Source organism: Lytechinus pictus, chromosome 4 (genome assembly GCF_037042905.1).
Source record: "Lytechinus pictus isolate F3 Inbred chromosome 4, Lp3.0, whole genome shotgun sequence".
Lineage (NCBI taxonomy): Eukaryota > Metazoa > Echinodermata > Echinoidea > Temnopleuroida > Toxopneustidae > Lytechinus > Lytechinus pictus.
The window spans coordinates 17,994,708-18,017,140 of record NC_087248.1 but is presented as its reverse complement, the minus strand read 5'-3'; the positions used below and the strand labels follow the sequence as shown (position 1 = coordinate 18,017,140).

Below are 22,433 nucleotides of genomic sequence, written 5' to 3'. Positions count from 1 at the left end.
CTGAACGGTTTATCCGGTTGACCAATCACGTTCTGGGTCTCTGCAACGGTGGGCACACTCGTCGCGTACTCGACAAGATCGTGCACACAAACCCTCACCTGAATGGCAAAATCGGCTCCCTTTGATCTCGCTTCCCCCGAAATGCCCGACCACATCTTCCCTGTCAATCAAGACACCAGAAGCAACGCCTTCTTTCGTCACTTTTAATGGATACCCTCCTCAGTGAATGCTAGAAACAGCCAGGGTGGTCGGGGATTTGTCAATAAGGGCCTCAAAAGTCCTTTTCAAATCGCGATGCCGAATAAACATTCGCACTTGTGACATGAAATGACACGGGGCGCAGAGAGAAAAAGAGAAAGTGGCAAAACCGCCACCCCTGTTGTTTGATCTCCCAGTTGCATTACCATTTTCGACTTAAGTTGACGTAGAACTTTGGTAAAGCAAGCGATCGGGTGTGAGAGAGAGAGAGTTCAGTGGGACCAGTTTGTGGCTGATCCAGATTACACCAGTGACTCACTCAAGTTTCAAGTCTCGTGCTCACTCAATCGAATTTTATGTACCTTTTCATACTGGACGAAGCTTCGGCGGGGCTTGTATAAAATGTCGCAGGCACCTTAAAACTTGACACATTCAGTCTTTTGCAAGTAATCGCCGTGTACCTCATTTAAGATCCTTGGAGGTTTACGAAAGTTTTTAATAATCCCCTGGGGAATCACTTTACAACTTTTCGTCACCTTTTCGTCACCATCGCAAAGGAAGATTCCACAGTCACTCGCATTGCAGTTTGAAAGTTATTTCCCCCCTGAAACAGGACTTTAATATCATACTTCGATTTATGCAACTTCTTGTTTTCATTCCGAAGGATCTGTAATCTGCTGTGGAGATACTGTTACATAAAAAATATATATCAACTTTATCTAAGCGAAAAAGCATACCGTCTACCTGAGCCCACGAAAAAAGTTTTCGCCACCCCAACTATGCCTGCAATGAGCGCCGACGCTCTCCGCGCACCGACATACAACGTTTCGCATCTACTCAACGCCGTGCAATCAGAGATGAACCGGGGCAGTGAAAAGGGAGACCCCAGCGAGAAGGGGCTCAAAGTCAGGCTGGATGATGTGGAATTATGGAAGAAATTTCACAAATTGACCAACGAGATGATTGTCACAAAGAGTGGCAGGTAAGAGGGATTAAATTCTTACATTTTCAATAGTTCAAAGAATGTGGAGAATATTTTGTTTTAATTATCAGACTGTCTTCACAACGGGACCGTCGGACGAATCATAACTTTTGAAAGGAATTTAGCAAAGAAATTTAGGAGTTTAACATGTCAAATAATTTTATTTTTGCTGTTTAGGGTAGATCTGTTTATTCGTCGTCAATATGAGATTGATTCATTATGTAAACCATAGATCGCCTGATAAACTCGGTAAACGTATTGTTTTTTTATTTTTAGGTCAGAGACGTTATACAGACATGACAGAACTTGTGTGAATCCAAAGTTAGTTTGATAGATGCAAGAAGAGGGTTCCAACATTTTGATAACTTTCAAAAATATAGAAAGGATTTCTGATATTTCTGATCTCAAACTTATCGGGCTGTGATTTGTTACCCCCTCCCTTCTCCTTTTCAAATATGTTGGGGTCTCTAATCGTTATCATGAGTCAACACCATTTTTACTTTAGTTAATCGTTATACTTTAGAGCTAAAACTTTATCAAATTTACTCAATAATTTACATCATTTGAGAGTGATCTTTCGTTGGCTAATTGTGCAATTTATCATGATCTAGGACTGAATTGTATACGAACGTAATTTATTGATTTTAACTGTATTACTACCCCGAATGTTTATTGGGCAATGATGGAAAGACATATGCACTTCAATTGTTTTATCGATTTTCAGGATTTTGACTAAATATCCATTATATCTTAGAATAATATTAAGTTAATTTTGAGAGATTTTTCCCCCACAAACTTCCAACTAAGTTTTACAGACATTATCTTATGTTTTTAAACAAAGGTTCATCTTCAATTTATAAATATTCGTCGTATCCTGTAAATCTACATTATTTTATAGGGTATACGTTATTCTTTAATCCATTAGATCTGCCGATGGTGCAATCCGATATATTCAGTCGAAACTACGAAATACAAATCTCATTAATTCTGGTTCCCTTCTCCTGCTTTATTTGCAAATATCATGATTATCATAATTTTTGCTTAAAGTTTTTGACAATTACCGCATTTCTCATTCTATTTAATCTGCCAATGAGGCCCATATTGCTGAAGGGCACGCTGCAAAAACTCTGGTGTTGATTTAACACCAGCCCGGGATCTATTATGTCCACACCAGAGAAGTGTTAAACATCACCAGTTTCGTTTTGGTCTAACACCAGATAGGTGTTTGTCCAACACCAATTAGTATTAAAACAGTATCGGTTTGATTCCAAACTGGTGTTGTTTCAATACTTCTCTGGTGTGGACATATATAAATTCCAGGCTGGTGTTAAATCAACACCGGAGTTTTTACAGGATCATTGTAAGATATTGTTCAAATGAAAAACATGTAAATAAATAAATTAATAGAGAAAACCTGATCATGGGTATTACCCAGACTTTGTTGACGTTACTTAAACAAATAAAACAATAGCCATATAGAATATTCATTATTTATATTCAATTTGAGTGTACAGATCTCGTGTGTATATCTTTCGAATGATAACAAAAAAAAGTCTTATTAATCAATCTAAAAAAAACATTAGATCAGTTCACTGCTAAAATATACTAGAGCTCTAGCATTATCAGATTTTGGTGAATGGGCGCATCAATCCTCACATAAAATACATTGCAGGCCAAATTATTCACTGAAGCCAAAAAACAATAAATAAATATAAAAATATGCTTTAAAAAACAATGTTGTATCTTGCTCAGATACCAAAACTTTATTATGTGAAAAATACGATTATATTTCAGAAAGAAAGGTGGAATGGTATACAATAGTAGTAGAATAGTCAAACAGCCCCAAAGGTCTAGATTTGTAATATTAAATGTATAATCTTATTCCATTAATGTGTATGTTAATACCCTCAAAATCCAAAGAGCCAGTTGAGGGAGTTTAAAAGTTTACTTTATTCTACAAACTTTTATCTTTATCTGTATAAAGATGTATAGATTATCTATAGCAATGGCCATTTTTATAACTTGTATTTTGGAACGCACTTTCAGGAACACCATCAGTATCATTCAGGCGCGATTAACTCATGGAGTCTACGCCAATATTTCCCTTGTCTACGCCATAAAGCATTGTAAAGTGAAGAGTTGGGAAAATGGAATAGACCGAGTATCGATATTCACTGCATATTTGCTTACCTGAGTACACTATTATCGCTTTACGTGGTTGGATTTCGTCTGTGAACTTCTATCAGCTTGGATTGCAAAAGGTCGTAAATCCATGCCCCATTTTAGTAAAATATTGTCTAGGTTTCAGAGATTAGGATTTGTTTGATTGCTTTGCATCAAAAAGTGCAATGTTTGATTTCCAATGACAAATTTTGATCAATTATTTTCTCGATCAATTTCTTAAATATTTGTAGGTTTTATTGAACGTTACTAAAAGAAATTATCTTCAAATTATGTTGAATGTGATTTGTTCTGCTAGCTTCACACTAGTAATGAAAACCAAATAGCAGATCTGGTATTTATGAAAAAGATTTTCTTTTGATTCACAAAAAATTAAATTTTAACATTAAACTTTTCATCTATTCAGCAGTAATATTGATTATGTCATGTATGTGGTGGCAAAATTCCAAGTACGCCTCCTCCTCCATTGTCTCGCAGAATTTTTTCTTTCTTTTTTTTCTGCTAAGAGTTCTCCTGACCCTCAAAAATATGTTTGTCATCATGAAAATAACAAATTAGTGGACATTTGAAACAAAAACTAAATGGCCATTGGCACAGAGGAGCAAAATATTTTGATGGGGGTATGAGCTTTGAATACTTTATATTGCTTAGGGTCTTTTTAGGGATAAGTGTGAGCGAGGAAAGTATGAGAGAAAAAGATGCGTATTCATTCTTAAATCAACAATTAAATTCCATATCATAAAAAAATGTCAAGTCGGTTAAACATCCTATAGGAAAATTGCTGAAACCTATACATTGAAAATACATTTAACTTATTTCTTTATCACGATTGCAGTCCCCCCCCCCCACACACACACACCATTGTGTAAGAGTTGATTTTATTTCTACCAAAGTGGACTTAGAACCTTCTGCATTTGACAGATATTTTACTTTCTCGTGCACCATGCACGACTCTCATCATTTCTGGACGATTTGCAGGAACACGCCCCCATTCCCTCCTCAAATAATTCCCCGTCATGTTCGTTTATAAAGAGAAACAACTGAATCAATATGAAAATTTTGCCAACGAATAAAATTTCGAGAGGGGGAAAGACGGAAATTCGTTAGTTTGTTTAGCGCTCGAGAATTTCAAGTGGGGATTGAGAGATTGATTTGGTTTTTAAGGCATGATCAAAATCAATCAAAAATGTTTTTTTTTTTCTTTTTCAATTCCATTTCAATAAAGTGTTTGTCGGGATAAGCATTTTTTTTTTTTACAAATGCCTCTTATTTTAAAAATAGTCATTCTGATAAAGAAAAATCTGTTTTGTTGATTTATTTTTTGTTTGTTCGTGACTGTCATTTCCATTAAATTTACATACATTTTAAAGTACAAATAATGAAGGGATGATGGGAAAATAATTAAAATAGGCCTATATACATGTAGGGGATAAATCATGTTTATTATCTTATCATCAAGCTCAATTATAGTTCAGTGTTTTAGTACTTAAATCTCTTTAACAAATCGAAAGAAAAAATTGATTCTGGTATAGATTAACAAACTTATTAATAATGTATATATTATTGTTTTACCAAATAAACGAGTTGTGGATATTTCAGGTGATAAACAAAATTCGATTAATAAAAAAAAAACCGAACCTGTACTTCCAAATTTGCCAACAGATTGTATCCTATTACGTCTGTTCATTGTACTTCAAGAAATATAAAGTGAACTTTTGAATTAGTGCTTTCAATATTGCCTCACGATTTCATTATGATCTATTTTGATCTAATCAATGAATTCAGCATAAAGTCCGGAAATGTTACATATTTTCTTTGTAAGGGGCCATAAAAGCATAGTGCCATTGGATTTTCAGCACTTGACACGTTTAATAGATAATTTCAACAATTACATTCACGTTTCTCAAGCTAACCAATCTCCTAAACTCTCATTTTTCTAGGCGAATGTTCCCCGTCCTCTCCGCCAGCATCGCCGGGCTCGACCCGAACTCCATGTACTCCATACTGCTAGATTTTTCCGCTGCTGACGACCACCGCTGGAAGTACGTCAATGGAGAGTGGGTACCCGGCGGGAAGCCCGACGGCTCGCCTCCGACCACCGCTTACATCCACCCCGACTCGCCAAACTTTGGCGCTCACTGGATGAAACAAGCCGTCAACTTCAGCAAAGTCAAGCTCTCCAACAAACTCAACGGAAGCGGACAGGTGAATTGATTACAATGCTTTGTTCTGGATAATAATGATATGAAATTCACCCAAAAGATCTACAACAATAAGTGTTTCAGAGATTCTTTTTCGTAGGATCACTTTGAAAATTTAGTTTGACAAGTTTTAGTTTTATAAAGTAGTTCTGTCAGAGAGCGTGTGTTAAATTTGTTTATTATATTACTCCCAGACATAGCAACATTACTACAAATTTGTACATAAATTCACATTCTTTAAAAATTGAAATTTATTGGAGAAAGCTATTATAAAAAATATTTGAGTTTAGTTTCTCGTATATTTCATGCTATATCATATGTTTCAAATTTGTATTGTATTTGATTTTAGAATGTCAATAATTACTATAACAGCAATAATTTTCTTTTTTATCATATTTATTTGTAACCAAATTTGGGCAGCAGACCACATATTTGAGTGATGAACATTTTGCTTTGGCAACAAAAAATGTCTTAACAAATATTTTCCACAAAAACCTCCGACTCATGCACTCTTCAGCGGTGATCGATAAAACGTTCTCACTTTCCGAGAAAAAAAAAGATGTTAGTAATTGATTTACTTATTGGAAGTTTACTTCTAGGATTGTTGAAAACATTGATGGCTTGCAAAACCGCACATAAAGTGACGCAAATCGGTAAAGTGTTCAATACTATAAGGTTTAAGCTTTTAGCCGGGGATTATCCTACACAGTAAAAAAAAATTATACAACGCTGTTTACTATATATAAATGTACCCTACAGTAATTGTTTGAACAGTTTAAACAAGTGTTTAAATCTTAAGCAACAAAGTTTAATTTTCAATATCTAATCTTCAATAAATTAAACATGATTGTTTAAACGGTTAAACAAATACTGTAAGGTTCATATAGTAAACAGGGTTGTATAAAATCTTAAACAGCGTTTTTACTGTGTGCAAAACTTGTTTGAAAACGTAAGATTAGAGACAGTACTCAGAAATCTGCTAACATTTCTTCTAAAATCAAGAGATGTGACATCCGGGACATTTTAGAGCTCATTATTGAAAGAAAAGACATTTACATTTCCTTTAAGCTTCTCATTTTTAATTCTTGTTAAAGATGGAGATATGAAAATAGACCGCTGCAATGGCAGGGTGGGTGTTTCATAAAGCTGTTCGAAAGTTAAGAGCGACTTTGAGAACGACTGGTGAACCTTTCTCACGCGCTAAATAATCGCCAAAGAACATTTTAAAGGTCAAGTCCACCTCAGAAACATGTTAATTTGAATCAATAGAGAAAAATCAGAAAAGCATAATGCTGAAAATTTCATCAAAATCGGATAAAAAATAAGAAAGTTATGACATTTTAACATTTCGCTTATTTTTCACCAAATCGTTATATGCACAATTTAGTCACATGCAAATGAGAGAATTGATGATATCCCTCACTCACTATTTATTTTGTTTATTATTGTTTGAATTTATAAAATATTTCAATTTTTACAGGATATGACAATAAGGCCCAACTTGACTGAACCATAAATGATAAACAATAGCAGTTCCACATGTTCAGGGCAAAATAAAACTTTGTTTCACAGGACAATGGGGAGAAAATGAGAATATTTCGTATTTCATATAATAAAATACAAAAGAAATAGTGAGTGAGTGATGTCATCACTTCCCTCATTTGCATACCGACCGGGATGTGCATATAACTATTTTGTGAAATTAAGCGAAACTTAAAAATGTTATAACTTTCTTATTTTACATCCGATTTTGATGAAATTTTCAGTGTTGTGCTTGTTGGATTTTTCTCTTTTTATTCAAATCAACTTTTTGTTGGGATGGACTTGCCCTTTAATGGTCAATATCATTTACCAAAAGAAAGGGTCACTAGTCGTTCTTAAAGTCGCTCTTAACTTCCGATCAGCTTTATGAAACGTCCCCCTGTATTATAGAGATATGTGACTATATTATGGTCATATCCATTCTTTGTCGGAGGTGACATGAGAATCACAAAATTCGTGTTCAATATGAGATCTTGAATAAATATTCAAACAGTCAATTTACAATCCTCGTCTTTTTGTTTTTCTCCTAGGTAATGTTGAATTCACTTCACAAGTACGAACCGCGAATCCACATCGTACGGGTAGGAGGCAGAGAGAAACAGAGATTGGTCGGAAGTTATTCGTTTGCAGAAACTCGCTTTATTGCCGTTACAGCATACCAAAATGAAGACGTGAGTTTACAATTCTTTCTCTTGTACCAACTTTAGATTACAAGTGCAAATATTGTAATGATTAGAGTTTACAGCTTTAATTATCATGACTTTGTAATAATAAGTTAAAAATTTAACTTTAATTTATTTTTTAATGTATTTTTGTTTGTGTCTCTTTTTAATGAATTTGGTGGTTGTTTATTATTTTTGTGTTATTTTTGTTAATTATGTTGTTATTTTCCTCCTCCACTGTTTCCCAATCACCATTATGACTGTGCTCATTTTTTTTCTCGCTTCATATTCTCTTCAGCTATTATAATTTTTTTTTATTTGTCACTATCCTTTTTTATCCTTCTTCATCGTTTCCATCTTCCATACGGTCATAATTATTCTTTCTTGCAAATGCTGTAATGCACATATCATGCAAATTGTTTCATGTTCGTTTTATTTTGATGTAAATCACAACAAGCAATATATCTTTTAATCATTCAGCGATTTTAAGATTATAAATTCGTTAATTTACAAGATTAAAGAAAAAACCTCTACAAGATTAGCAAATGCCTATCAAGATGAACAAGTATAGAATAAAGTAATCGTAACAGTGATGATTGATGGCTAGATTACACAGATATACCAATAGAATCGAATCACCTTGACCTAATCATATTATACAGGATAATGACCATTTTGCGATTTTAAACCTGGGTGTCCTTTTTTATATTCAATTTTTCGAAAGATTTTTCCCTCAGTGATCACTTGTCTACGGAAGTTTGACATAATAATACTCTCTTTTGGATCAACAGAATCCGTACAAAATGAGGGTGGGGGTTACGAGGGGGGGGGGTGAGAGACCAAGGGGTGGGGATATAATAGGGGTTTTATATCACTCTATAATATTTTACCAGATATAGAGTATTGTGCGTGCCCATATTGGCAAGTTCACTACTTCTGTCAGCTTCTCCTGGTTTCCACCAACACTGTAAAAAATATTGGGTAATTTTGTTTTACCACCATGAGGGTAATTATGTGTCCAACCAATTTGGGGCAGTATTTTACCCAATGCAGGAACCATATTGTCCAGTAAGGTTAAAAAATAAGCAGCAACTACTTTAGATTGGTCAGTATTTTCAACACACTGGATAAATAAAAATAACCAAAAGAAATGCCCAATGTTGGTTGGACGCATAATTACCCTCATGGAGCACTTTTAACCAATATTTTTTAGAGTGAATATGGAACGTCACTACCAGTCACGGTAGAAGTTGACTTAAGAAACCATCTTGTTTTTCTAACAAGTAGCCATTTTATGATCGCCACTCAATAGCAAACTGCTTTTTATCAAAAAATCAACAGATGACAAGTGCTTGAATAAACATCCACGTTTGTTTCTTGACAATCGTCATTACACTGACAACAAAATGTAACTAACCAATAAAACAAAAAAACGGAAGTCGTTTTTGTTCAGTTAGGTTCTGCCAGAATCATTGATTCGTCTCTCGATTCGTTTAATAAAGTATTGCCGTAACTGTCACTTTGGGGCAAATTATTGAGATTAAAATGGATTATTTCATTCAAAATACTGCAACCAGATAACAGTCATAAAGATGAAACATCTCTTTCTCCTATATCATATTTAAGAGAATATATTTCATATAGCCACACATTTTCTCTAATCCAATTGAAAATACATGAAAAATCTATAAGCCCCAGTTACACACGAACAAAACCAACCCAGAGGAATCAAACGATTGCATTATCCATTTATCGCAGTCTTGAACTGTGTTGGATTGGTTCTAATATGACTGGGGCATTTTCTCAGATTCTGAATCATTACGAATCTCGGCAGTCTTTATGCCCTTTATGCCTTCTATACATCTTGAATTGGCTCTTAATTAATATTTACACAGCAAGTAATAAACTTTGATTGGTCAGTCTGGTTCGAAAAACAAGCTTTGCCAGTCTGTATCCTGTTGAATAGTGTATTGATGATCGGGTTTGCCTTGTAGACTCAATACATGAGTGTTCAATCTTATTTCTACCATTTATAGACGTACAACAGTTAATTTCAATTGAAAAAAGGGTAAAATTTGATTTAAAATTCCACGCATCCTTGAGTGAGCTGAGACATTCAGTCATTTGGGAATATTGGAGTCATGGGAACTATTAACACGACACCTTTTTATTCTCTCTTTAAAAGGCAGCTATTTTCCTTAAATTTAAGGGTTGACATTTTCTCAAAGTTGCTTAATATGAAACGGCAATGATAGTGTCCAGAGCGATATACAGGTATTGCCATAATAGCATTGTGGGATAACTAAAATAAAATTTAGACTAAAATTTAAAGTTTGTCAAATAAAACAAGGAACTGTTTTATTGCCCCGAAGAAGTTGTATATTCGCCGATTATTTATTTATTTGTATGTATAATTGATTTTTCGTATGGTGTTTTCACTTTCAGTTTCTTTGTTGCTCTTTTACTGAGATATCTTGTACTTATATTCTTTTTTCCATCCTTTCTTAGCGCTTTGAAACTTTCGTATAAAGCGCTTTATACATTTTGTATATTATTATTATTTATTATTATGGTTAATATATGTTTATTTTAGCTCTATTACAAATATAAATGAAATGAATATTGACAAAACTTTAGTTTTTCTTATATGGAATTTAAAGTATCTTAGAGACCTTTAAAATTTGGGTTTTTGAATGGTTAGGGGAAAATGTTCATCCAAAACGAACAAAGCATCTTCAAGCTAATTTCTAATGCATGTTTAGATCGACCCAGTATACGCACATTCTCGAGGTCACTCTGTGCAATTTTCAATGTAATACTATCGCCTTTCTTTATATAAAGGGAATCAGAAAGGATGAAATCGTCCTCTTTACACCTTCCATGAAACGAATAAACCTTTGATCTTCTTTCGTAATACCGCCTATCTAATATATTCGAGCCCTGTTATATATTTCTTCCGCGCTTTAAATGTTCAAATGAATGCATCGCTCGTAAAATGCCAATCTTCTATTTAAAACATCGTAGCATAAAACCAGACAAACCTGCAAACCGCGCGCATCCCGATCGCTCATTTTAAGGACCCGTGTTTGAAGGAAAAAAAAAGAATAAGTTGAATAGAGCTCGAAATCCCTAACTGAACTTGCGTTTAGGGAGGCGTTGGGTCTTCAAAATAGGGGGATTATTCATTTTTAAAGAGATTATTTTGAGACGTTTAGAAGTCTGGTGTCGATGTACGGGGCTTCAATGGGATCAATATATAACACAATGACCCAATGAATAAATAGGGGATTTTAATGCTTTGAAAGAAGCAAATAACACTTTGAGACGTATACAAAGGCTAAAGAATCCGTGTCTGATATTTTAAAACGTACAATGGTACGTATTGTTCCAAAGTGCATTATAGGAATGCAAAAAGTAGCTAACTAAGAAGATAAATACAAACTAAACTAACTGAAAAGTACACAAGAATAAAAGGAAAATCATAAAGGGTGTGCATGAAAATAAGTGAATTCATGTTTGTTTTTAATTCGTCAATTTTTTTCTTATCTTCATCAGATAACACAACTCAAAATTAAATACAACCCTTTCGCCAAGGCTTTTCTCGACATAAAAGACAAGTAAGTACCTGTATCATATTCTTTAGTGAATGTCGCTATTAAAAAAGGTTAATGAATAAGATAATTCTTCCATTTCTTGGTGTATTTTCGAAAAAGCATTTGCAATTAAATGATGTGAGTGCTGTATAGTTAAGTAAAACCATATACAAAGTTAGTTTAATAGTTCATTCATAAGAAAGTTCTTTATGTTATATAGGCCTGTCATATACATGTACAAATATATATATATATATACATATATAAATCCTGAGTAATTTATAAGTCTGTGTCATAAAGAGATGATGGTTTCATGAGTGAGAAGTCCATATCGCATATGAAAATCGAATGATTATTATTCGATCTTATTCTAATATATTCGAAGAAGTTTTCGAATTCAAATACTCGTATTAGATCGTATTTTTCATTTTATTCCTTTTTAGAAATGAAGGGCATGATCTCTTTGATGATGTTCATGATCTCCAGGGTTCTAAATATCCACAATGTAAGTATATCAACTCTTTAAACTAATATGATCACTAAACGAAACGGGCTGATTTTGAGTATCTTTAATTTGTATAAATTAACTATGCTACTGATTAGAACACAATAATAATGACAATGAAATTATAAGAACATGTTTATTCACCCTTTGAACTATCATAATTGCCAAATGAAACTAATTTCTATCAAATCAGCTTTTGATTTGAATAAAATATACGACAAATCATCCGTGGGCTCATGCAGTGTTTACTATAAAGGCCACAGTAATAGCGAACAATCATTTCAATATAAGATGGAATTGTTTGTTAATTTGTTTAACGGGTTTGCCAAGATGGTTGCACAATTTGCACCATCTATTCTGTCATCAATATATTCTTTTTAAATTGTTTCAGTTCAAGTTTGAGCGTTAGAACAGACAAAAGGGGTAAAAAGCATCCACAAAATATGACAAGAGAAGAAAGTCATTTGATGACATAGACGCGCCAGGGATAAGTGGCAATACTCGAAGACCGTAAAGTTGTTATATTTTCTATTCGCGTGTGAATCTGTAATAACAATTTAAAAATCCCTAATTTTTATTGACAGTTATTCAGACAATATGTACAGAGTTTCCCGAACACTGTTTCGATGTTCTATAATCTATGGCATTTCTAACCGATATATTGCTCCATTTTCCTCTCTTTCGTTATTCAGTCGGTGGTTGGTTTCTGCCGGGCTCAGGAGCGTTCGGCCCCTCACCGCATCAGTTCGGCCCATCTCTCGGGCTTCCATCTCATGCAGGATGCGAGAGGTACGGTGGGTTACGAGGTCATCGGACATCCCCCTACCCACCCCCTCCCTACCATCAGAAATATGGAGCCGCAGGTACGACCCTTTCCTTAAAGTGATCATTTCACTTTGTTCTGATTTAAAAAATTCTCCTTTTGGTTCCTGAAAATGGGCTAAACATTAGGCTTATAGTGTAAAAATACCATCCCAAAAGTTTCAAAGTATTATATTAACAGGATCAATTTTAAAACCTTGGAGATGTAAATCAAAGTTTGAAATAATTGGGAGTTGGTTTCAATGACTATGTGTATACAGGGAATCTGTGCACCACAACACATTAATCCTAGATGAACACAGCATGACCTACATACAGTGTGTACAAGGTATACACTGAATGTACAGTGCAGCTAATAGTGTGTGTATAGGAGATACACACAACAGAAGGCAGTCAAAATAGCCAACAGACTTTTTGAATTGGAGAAAACTGGTCATAAGCTGAACCCGTCTACTAGACGGTTCTCAAAATCAGGCTAATAAATTGCTACTTGTATCTAAATTAGAGTTTTTCATCCTATATTGTGGTCTGTTTCAGGGTTTTTGAGGACAAATACAGGCACTCATACGCACGTTTCAACTCAGTTTGAGAATTTTTTAATCAGCTGCTCACAAAGTTAAACGATCCCTTTAATTTCTTACCCTTTTTTTTCTTGTCCATTTTATTTCATTTTCAACTAATTTCATGCAGGCCTATTATCTAAAATGTCAACAGTTTTATGTGTTCTGCTAAATGTCAACAAAACGCAAAAATGAGAAATTTAAGTCAATTCATTAAGAAATGTGTTTTCACCGAAAATAGGTTTGTGTCTATTCGAGATTAGAACTAACCTTGGAACGAAAGGGATTGGAATGGATTATGTAATGTATATGCCGTCTTTTTTATTCTAAAATCGGTGGATAACTAAGCAATCAAACTACACTTATAATACCTGGCGCTATAGATCAAACGAAAAATACAAAGAAGACCTTTCCCAAATTCTATAAACTCGAACGAGGACATTAAACGGCGACACACTACACAGTATTGAAACCAATGAATAACACAGATTTACACCTATGGGACTGTGATTGCGCTCTATATGGACCACCCTATTAGCAACGAATTATTGGTCGTGCGACAATGAAATAGATATCGTAAAATTAACGCCGTAAAACTCGTCGGAAACCAGCGATGAATGTTGGCGGTATTGGTAAATAAGCCCTGACGTCAAAAGCAAGCTGTCGTAAAACTGAACACAAGCCTTATACGACATTAAATAGTGGTTTGATTTCACCACTGAGGTATTTTTGTTGTCAATTGGTACAAGCGTCCATCTGTGTTCTTTGGGGGTATTTTCAAGAAATATCAAATAAACTCATTCCTCCAGTGAACTTTGACAGGGTATCGAAGATGAAAAAAAATAAAGAGATTTCTATGATTAATATTATGTGTTACAATTGAATGTCAAAGCATCAATGAAAATGCATAATTAAATATTTTCATTAAAAAGGACCACAACTGCATGACTACACCCATATGCAAAGAAACAAAACGATATTCACGCATTTAATTTCCCTTTTCCTACCACACTTCCCAACAACATTCAGGCCTATTAATGATCGCAAACCTAATTCTACCAATCCTCACTTTTCCTGTCTTCTGTCAATCAAAATCTATTTCTTCTTTCTTTTCAAATTGCCAAAAATATATGCCGAACTAAAACTTCAAAATAGTTTTGACAACGAATTTAGTATAGAAAGAATCTCAATTTTACATTTAACTTGTAAATTATGGCCACTTTTTAAATAACATGTATTGTGCTAGATTTCTTGAAGAAATACAAGAGAAATAATATCTATTTTCATTTTACGATATATATTAAATAATCATTGAGTAACTTATGGTGTCGGTATATGATGTATCTATAGATCCGATTAGCAAATTTAACTCGTTATTTTTAGTTCATTCGTTTGTTTTCCAAAATTATTAACAAACTCTTCTATGGGTTAAAAGCAAGACGTCAGTTTTCAAGGGGGAACCCAACCGCTACAAACAACACGAATTCTTGTCGAAGAAAAACAAGCCTTTGATCTCACAATTTACCGCCAATAATTAGTAACAATGCTGGAGTACATGGTTCTATCTATGCTTTTTATAGTTGAAACTTTCTTTGTAGTACTCAATAAGCTGGTTACCATGCATGCCACGCGTAGTAAAATACAGGCATAAAACAGGGCGAGGTGTTGTGTGCCATCCCCATCCTATTCCCATACACAATGTCCCGATTATCCAACAACCCTTTTCAGGTTGATTTTACACCGGGCAATTAAAAACGAAAATCATTGTCAAACAACAAAAGCGGGCGGCGAAACATCAAAGGGAAAGAGGCGCTTCGTAAAAAAAGGGAAAATAATAGAAATTGGGATTCGTCTTTGATAAAGTCCCGTAGATGAGTCATGGATAAATAAAAGATGTTTTACGAGATAGTTTAGGAAGGTTATTATGTTTCCAATTCCGCTCTGGAGGACATAATGTATCCGCTGGAGAGGGTTTTTATTTTGAATTTGAGTTTGGCAGGCTTGATGAATTATATTTGAACTCCGAGATTTTTATGAATGAATTGAACTCTGTATAAGGGGTGAACAAGTTTGATCTACGGGTATTTCTGAAGCTTGCCGTGTTGGTGTTGCGAAATCTGCGTTCTGGTTGTTTGTTTCAATGTATGCAGTCCTCGAAATAGATTTTGGGAGATTAGAATAATATCATGTAAAAAGTAATGTTTTTATGAAAGGGTGCTAATTTGAGTAAGATCAATTGTTCGTGTTTGATTAAACTAACAAAACTATTTTTATTTCAATATTTTTTTATCAAAGATGTAGACCGTTTTTAAATCATAAAACGACTGTGATATAAAACGTGTATTTAAATTAAATTTAAAAAAAACACACGCACATACTTTTAGGATTTTTCTAAAGGAAAATTGTCCAGAGATTATTTCTTAAGCTCACTTTGTCCAGTGCGCTTTTCCAAATAAAATATTATTAGCCTAATGACTTGCAAAATAGTTACTGACTTGATATATCGAATTTGAAAGAGTGATATAGTTTGCTATAGATCATGATGCCAATCGCGTTTGGTTTTGTTTTCATGCAGGTGCGGGATACGGTGCCGATGCTTCGGCTGGTCTTTCCAGCAGCATCTCGCTGCTCGCTGCTGACGGCTGGTCATCACTCGCCAACTCGACATCAGCACCAAGCTCCATGCCTTCCTGTAGCCAATACGGCAGCATGTGGCCGTCCACCGCCGCGACCTCCGGGTTCCCGCACGTCAGCTCTCCGCAGTCACCGCTTCCGACCGGTCTCTTCCGGAACCCTCATTCAACCTCGACACACCAGCCCAACCTCGGTTCAACCGCGCACGGGATGGGCCTAGGTGGAAGCGTTCACCCATCCACCGCCGCGGTCACGACCGCAAACTCGTCCGAGACGCATGCGCAGAGTCAGTCCGTCATGGCGCCGATATCGGTACCTATCTCCTCCGCTGCGGGACATGATATGAGCGGATCGCCCGCCGCGGTGCACTGCCATCAAACGGGCTACCATGACTCGTACCATGGGGACATCACTGGAAGCGCTGTAGGTCTGGATATCAGCGGCTATGGAGCCTGCCATACATCAAACCATCATCAAAATTCTCCGCATCAACAGTTGGTCGGGAAAAGTGTTTCATCTTGGAACCCCTTGACACCGCCTTCGGTTTGAAAAGAACATTGAAAACAAGAGACTCGATGGAAAGTATGAAATAATGTGGACTTATTGTACATTGTTTGCTTGTGACTAGATGACATTATATCTCCACGAGACAATAGGCATACGAGATCATGTTCGTGTTGCTAGCTTTACCAATGTAATGGTTGAGAACAGAAATCCATTAACTTGCGATGGATATAGGGCTATGACATGATCACAGTGATTCGGGATGTGAAATAGTTTTTACTATATTGCACTGAAAGAACTAATCCATTGTGATATAAATATTTACTGCCTATTCTCACAAATGTCTCATGTAATAGTAAAATTCCATATTTGGTACTATTGCACTCTAAGACATTCAATATTGGTGTACTATAGAACAATGATGGTTAGTTTTTAGGTAAGCCAAAATGTTATCGGCTTGCAGCCATCTCGACCATAGATAATATTCTATAAATTTGAATAAGAGGCTTTATGAATATAGTCAATGAAACCGCCCTCATACTTTAGACTTGTGATAGCTGGCTATCCTAAAAACGTAGAAAATCAATCGATGAAAGATTGGAACATTATTTTCATAAAATTGTTTTTGCTTTATCTGATGATTTCAAAAATATAATTTGAAAGTATAGCTCGCGCATTTAGTTTTAATTATGTAACTCATTGCAGTGCACAAACTTTGTCGTATTTTAATGACAGGTATATCATGTCCATTATATCATTTGTGAATGGCATGAACTGCTTTTAATTCTTCAGAATAAGGTATGTTTTTATTCATGCCATTCAGACGGAAGAAATTATAATTTTCATCACAAAGCATTTATTTGACTTTATCTGTCCTGTTATAATTGTTATTGATTTTCGAAACACTCCCTCATTTCCAGTCACTATAAAATACATTCATAATTATGTTCCTTTTCAGTTATCTCGTTATATGTATTTATCCTTTTATTGGAATTTCCCAATAATGACGCGATTTAAAAAAAATGTGAACTTCAGGTCATAAAGATAGCAACTGTATTCGCGCATGTGTATTAGAAAATATTTGTTGTATATTATTCCTATGAAATCTTAGCCACTACTATAAAAGAATGTACATAATGTTATTATCGTTGTATTATATCATCTGAAGGCATGTGTATATATAATCTGTCGAGATATATATTATGTTGAAGTTATAAAATTAGAACAGTAATTCGGATGTATGATATTTGATTAAAGAGAACAATGACAAGTGTAAAACTATCTTTACTGTGATGTTTGTAATGCCTGTTTGATATTCCTGTAATGAACGCTAATTGATATAGGCCCTAACTCACTCTTTACACTCTATATTTCAAGGATTTACAGTAAAAGCAGATCGGCTGGTGGCCAGCCAACTTTTTTTTTTTTTATTAAATCATAAGGCCCGTATTCTGGGTTTAATTTAAACTCTTGTTTAAAGTTGTGGTTTAACTATGGATAGCCAATTGTGACAATTGTGGCAACAGTACAGCCACATTAAATATCAACTCATTTATGACTCTCAAATCATTCTTAACGGTCTGGGAAGGATAAATAAGATAATAGTCTTCACAATTAAAGAATTAGGAGAGAGCACAGTAAACATGAAAAAACATACCATGTAAACAAATTTTGACATGTTTGGCTTCCCATAATTTTAACAGAGTTAGACAACGGTCTAAGTTAAACCAGACTTCGGAATACGGGCATAATGATTTAATTTCAAATTTTACAGGGTTGGTTTTATTCTTAGGCTGGTCACTATTCACAACCGAACCAAATTTATCTTTAATCACAGCAAACACGGTGGTGTTAACCGGTGTACATAGAGGGTCACACCAGTTATTTTACACGGGTATCAAATTGACAGTGTTAGTTTAACACCTATGTTATTACAACACCTTTGGTTGTTACATTTACACACATCGGTGTTATGTTCAATCTCTACGGTGTAATTTTAACACATCAGGGTGTGGTCCTCTATTAACAACAACTGGTGTCAGTTTTAACACCACAGTTTTACAGTGATCCTTGAAATTTAGAGTCTACAAGGAAAGTGCGGGTCTATTACTTGTTTCTTTTAAGACCATAATTCAACAGAAAATCCAATACATACTCCTTTTCTGCCCTTTCAAGATTAAAATCATTTTCAAACATTTTTGGCATTCCCTCCCCCCATAAAAGACAACACAAAACTAAAAGCTATACAATGCGGGACTGACACGCCTTATTACGTGATTTTTACAACTGAGCACAAGCCCATTAAAATGAAAACAAAATAGATTTTTCACAATCTGGAGACGTAGGAAATTCTGGACTTTTTATGTATACAAGGAAAAGACAGCATGGCCATGATCGTTTAAAATTTAGTTCCAGAACAATCATGGTCAAAACTTTGAAAATATAATTCGTGACAAATTAAGATTTATAGCAATATCGACGAGAATTCAGTCTTGACAAAATCAACATATTCGTTTCAATATAACCTATTGTGGTGAACCTTTGAAGATTTAAAGTAAGTTAGGTTATAATAAAGTACATTAAAACAAAGCTCGAAGGAGAATTCAGATGTTTATAAATAAAATGGTTTTGATGATGAATGTAAGGTAAGAGTGTGAGGGATTGGGTAGGCCCATGACTGTGTGATGTATAAAGAAAAAACCTTACGCTGATTTCCTCATCTTTTCTCCCAACCAATCTATGTTAAAACTTTGCAATGCCAATGAAAAGTAAATTATAGAATTTAATAGCTAAATGGCAAAGGAAAGAAAAGGCCACACTCGTAAAATGTTGGGCAACGTACTGTCCATACAACAATTGGTTTAAAAAGTTATCAAACTCTGGGTAGTTTTCACCCAAAGCACACATTATTGGTTTAAAACTACTCAGAATTGGATAAAGTTTTAACCAATTGTTGTGTGGACAGTATGTTGCCCAAAGTTTTTTAGAGTGCATAAAATAGTTATCATAATAATACCGTTAAATTGATATAATTATTAAACCACATTTTTCTTTTCTTTATTTTTAATTTTACTTTAAAAAATATCATTTTTTAGAAGAGATATCAGTCAGATTATTCGCATACATGATTGCTGGTTTTATCAGTGGAATTGTTATCTGGTAGAGTGAATTAAAGACAAGTGATCTTACTTCTAAATAGTTTAACCCTTCTCATACACGATATAGCTGACCCCTTGATATACATTTCAGTTTACATGGATGTATTAAATAAGATATATTTTCTTGTCTTTCAAGCTTAAAGCTAAATAAAAGTAAACTCAAAATTGTTCAGGATGGGAGAAAGTCTCTGACATAAAAAACTATATATTTTTTTGTTTTATTTTTATTTTTGCGTTCACAATACATTATCAAAAATATTCACATTGTTTGCGATATACAAAATAATCCATAATGTATACAATATAAAGATAATACATAATTAGAAAAAAAATGGTGTGGGCATACACTTCACATTTTCATAATAATAATAAAACGGAACATCAACAAATGAACGCAAGAGACCGCCATCGTGAGCGGTTAAGCTTGTAATTGATGGCGGCCTCGCGCTACACACTTTTCCGGCAAAAGAGCTTATCAGGTCCTTAATCACCACCCCCCCCCCCCTCCCGACAAGGAACCAGGTTTGCATATTTTGAGGATTGCTTCTACCTCTTTTTTGAGTGAAAATGTCTAAACACCATTCACTCTATAAGGATGTACAGTTCACTCCAAAGGGATTGGCCCCTGGTATTACTCCGGGAGGAGCTTGGCTCGGGACGAGATCAGCCCTTTCGCATCAGAAGGCAGGTAAAGGTATTTAAAAAGAGCTTTCTTGTAGTTTGTTTTACAAGCGACCTTAAATCCATATCTGGTACCACCTGAACGTTATTTACCGTGATGATGACTAATTCAAACGTTTTTGTCTCACTCTTCCATTTATATAGTGTCCATCTACTGTACATAGACTTCTTTTGACGCATGGTTTTAATTCCTTTTAACGTAATTTCCGACTATTTCACACGCTTTCTGTAAAGGGTATGTTGACTGTGCCCAAATACATTCTCTCTCCCCAAGACTTTATTCACAGTGATACAGTGGCTTTAGTTTAGAGATCTGTCAGACACTGCTGGCTGTATACGATACCTCCAAGTAACGTATTGATGAAAAAAATGAGGGGCCCAAAATTTTCTGCAAAGCTGCGAGCGAGTAAAATGAGCGATCAAAAATGTTGAAATTTTTTATTAAAAAAAATCTAATTTGAGATAGATTTTGACATAATATCCAAATAAAATGCATCATAATTCACTCTTTCTCCTTTTCTTTTTTTCCTTTTGTCTCCTATTTTTTCCTTTGTCGTGAAACTTTTTTGCGAATTTCAGAATCTTTACGATAACCTGAGGGTCGTTTCGCACATCACACTCAAAAGAATAAAAAATTCACAAAATGCATGGTCCTGAGATTTCCACCCCCCCCCCTCTCTGTTCTTACAATTTAAATTACAATCGGATTTGTTTCAAAATGCATCTTATACATCTCAAAGAAAATTAATAGTTCCAAACTTATTACCACGCTCTCACAAACTTTGATGAGTTGGTGAACATTTTTTTTAATAAATCGCGTAGTAAAGCGGCAATGTTAAGAGCACTATCAACGCCATTTATTTACGTTTTTAGAATGTAACTCTTCTCGAACGGAACCTTTTAAAGACTACCTACCAAATGAAATAGAAAGGAGCATATAATGTCAAAAATTTATTTTACTGATATCAATGAATTAATACAAACAGTACCACCTACATAATTTTCTTGAGGTATTTTGTTCGTTTGGATGTACGTTTTGCGATTCAAAGATACGCCTGCCACAAATCCTATCGGAGTAAATTGACACTTTAATGAGGCTATAATTATATGGGTAATTGAAATAGGGGCATTTAGAGGATGATGATTTTTACGAGGGGCCTCCCATACTGGACCCCATTACCTGTGTCATGACTATAGGCACATTTCCGTCTATTCTTTTTTTGATAATTCTTCGGATTTCTTGAAGCAACATTTTTTTTTTTTGAAGGTGAGAGGTATTACAAAGAACCCAATGAATGGGGCCCCGCCTTGAAAGGACTTGTTTACACCTTTCTTTACACCTGCAAACGTTTAAATGGTAATAAGAAAATCGATACAGGTAAAAGCCTCAGATGACCTTCACTGATTCTAAGCTATGATATTTAGCCATTCACCTCAATTTAATTTCTGGGAGGGGGAAGCAGCGAAACCACAGGGCGCAGTGTACAGTGGAGAAAACGTATCCGGGGCACTTTTATTGGGCAATTTGGGCTCGATTTCATTGACAGTGGGCTTTATAGCCGGATATTTTGTAACATGCGATCTTGTTTGTGGTGCTGTGATTGGGATTTTAACACCTTTTCTTTGGCGTGGAAATCGACTAAAAAGGGCTGGGGAAGAAAGGAGGTGACGAAGCGAATCTGGACGTGAATGAATTTGAAAGGACGAAGGGGGGCAATCACAACTAAAGTGATCCTATTGTGTCGCTAACTAGCATAGCTTATCGTGAAAACACCAATTAAAAGGAAGAATGGGGGTAAGATCGTGTTCCCCCATCGTCTTTTACCAAGTATCAATGCGCAACCGGCCTTGCTGAGGTTTACCTCACAAGACGAAAGAATAAACCCCTTTATCTTCAATGGAATCCTAAAAGGGGGTCAGCTTTATTGAAAAAACACCCCAACAATGGAGGTGGCGATGGGGATGTGAGTGGGGGAGAGGGAAGAGGAAAGTGGGTGGTATTTTCTGTGCTTTTTGCATTTCTGTCAGTGGTCATGATGGCGTACATCAGGTCCAGTTATCGAGATGGCGCCTGGTATTCCATGTGGGTGTGTGTGTTTGTGTGTGGAACGGGTATGGGTGTCTATGAGAGTGTGGGTGCAAGTTGGTGTGTGTGCTGGGTAAGCGTGTGTTGATGCCTGGAAGAGGATGTGGGTGTGTGTCAGAGTGCA

The 22,433-nt window shown here is 35.1% G+C and overlaps 1 protein-coding gene across 1 annotated transcript; it reads left to right on the top strand.

Moving 5' to 3' along the window:
- Positions 1-84: 84 nt before the first annotated feature.
- LOC129258906 (T-box transcription factor T homolog) lies at positions 85-17,665 on the top strand. The gene is made up of 7 exons (XM_054897143.2): positions 85-1,180; positions 5,302-5,566; positions 7,635-7,775; positions 11,322-11,383; positions 11,803-11,864; positions 12,557-12,727; positions 15,822-17,665. The coding sequence occupies exons 1-7, from the start codon at positions 978-980 to the stop codon at positions 16,427-16,429; spliced, it is 1,512 nt and encodes a 503-aa protein (XP_054753118.2). The 5' UTR covers positions 85-977; the 3' UTR covers positions 16,430-17,665.
- Positions 17,666-22,433: the final 4,768 nt, after the last annotated feature.

Coding starts and splice junctions, on each gene's coding strand:
- LOC129258906 (XM_054897143.2), top strand. CDS start 978: ATGCCTGCAATGAGCGCCGACGCTCTCCGCGCACCGACATACAACGTT. Junction 11,384..11,802: donor TTTCTCGACATAAAAGACAA/GTAAGTACCTGT, acceptor ATTCCTTTTTAG/AAATGAAGGGCATGATCTCT. Junction 11,865..12,556: donor GGGTTCTAAATATCCACAAT/GTAAGTATATCA, acceptor TTCGTTATTCAG/TCGGTGGTTGGTTTCTGCCG.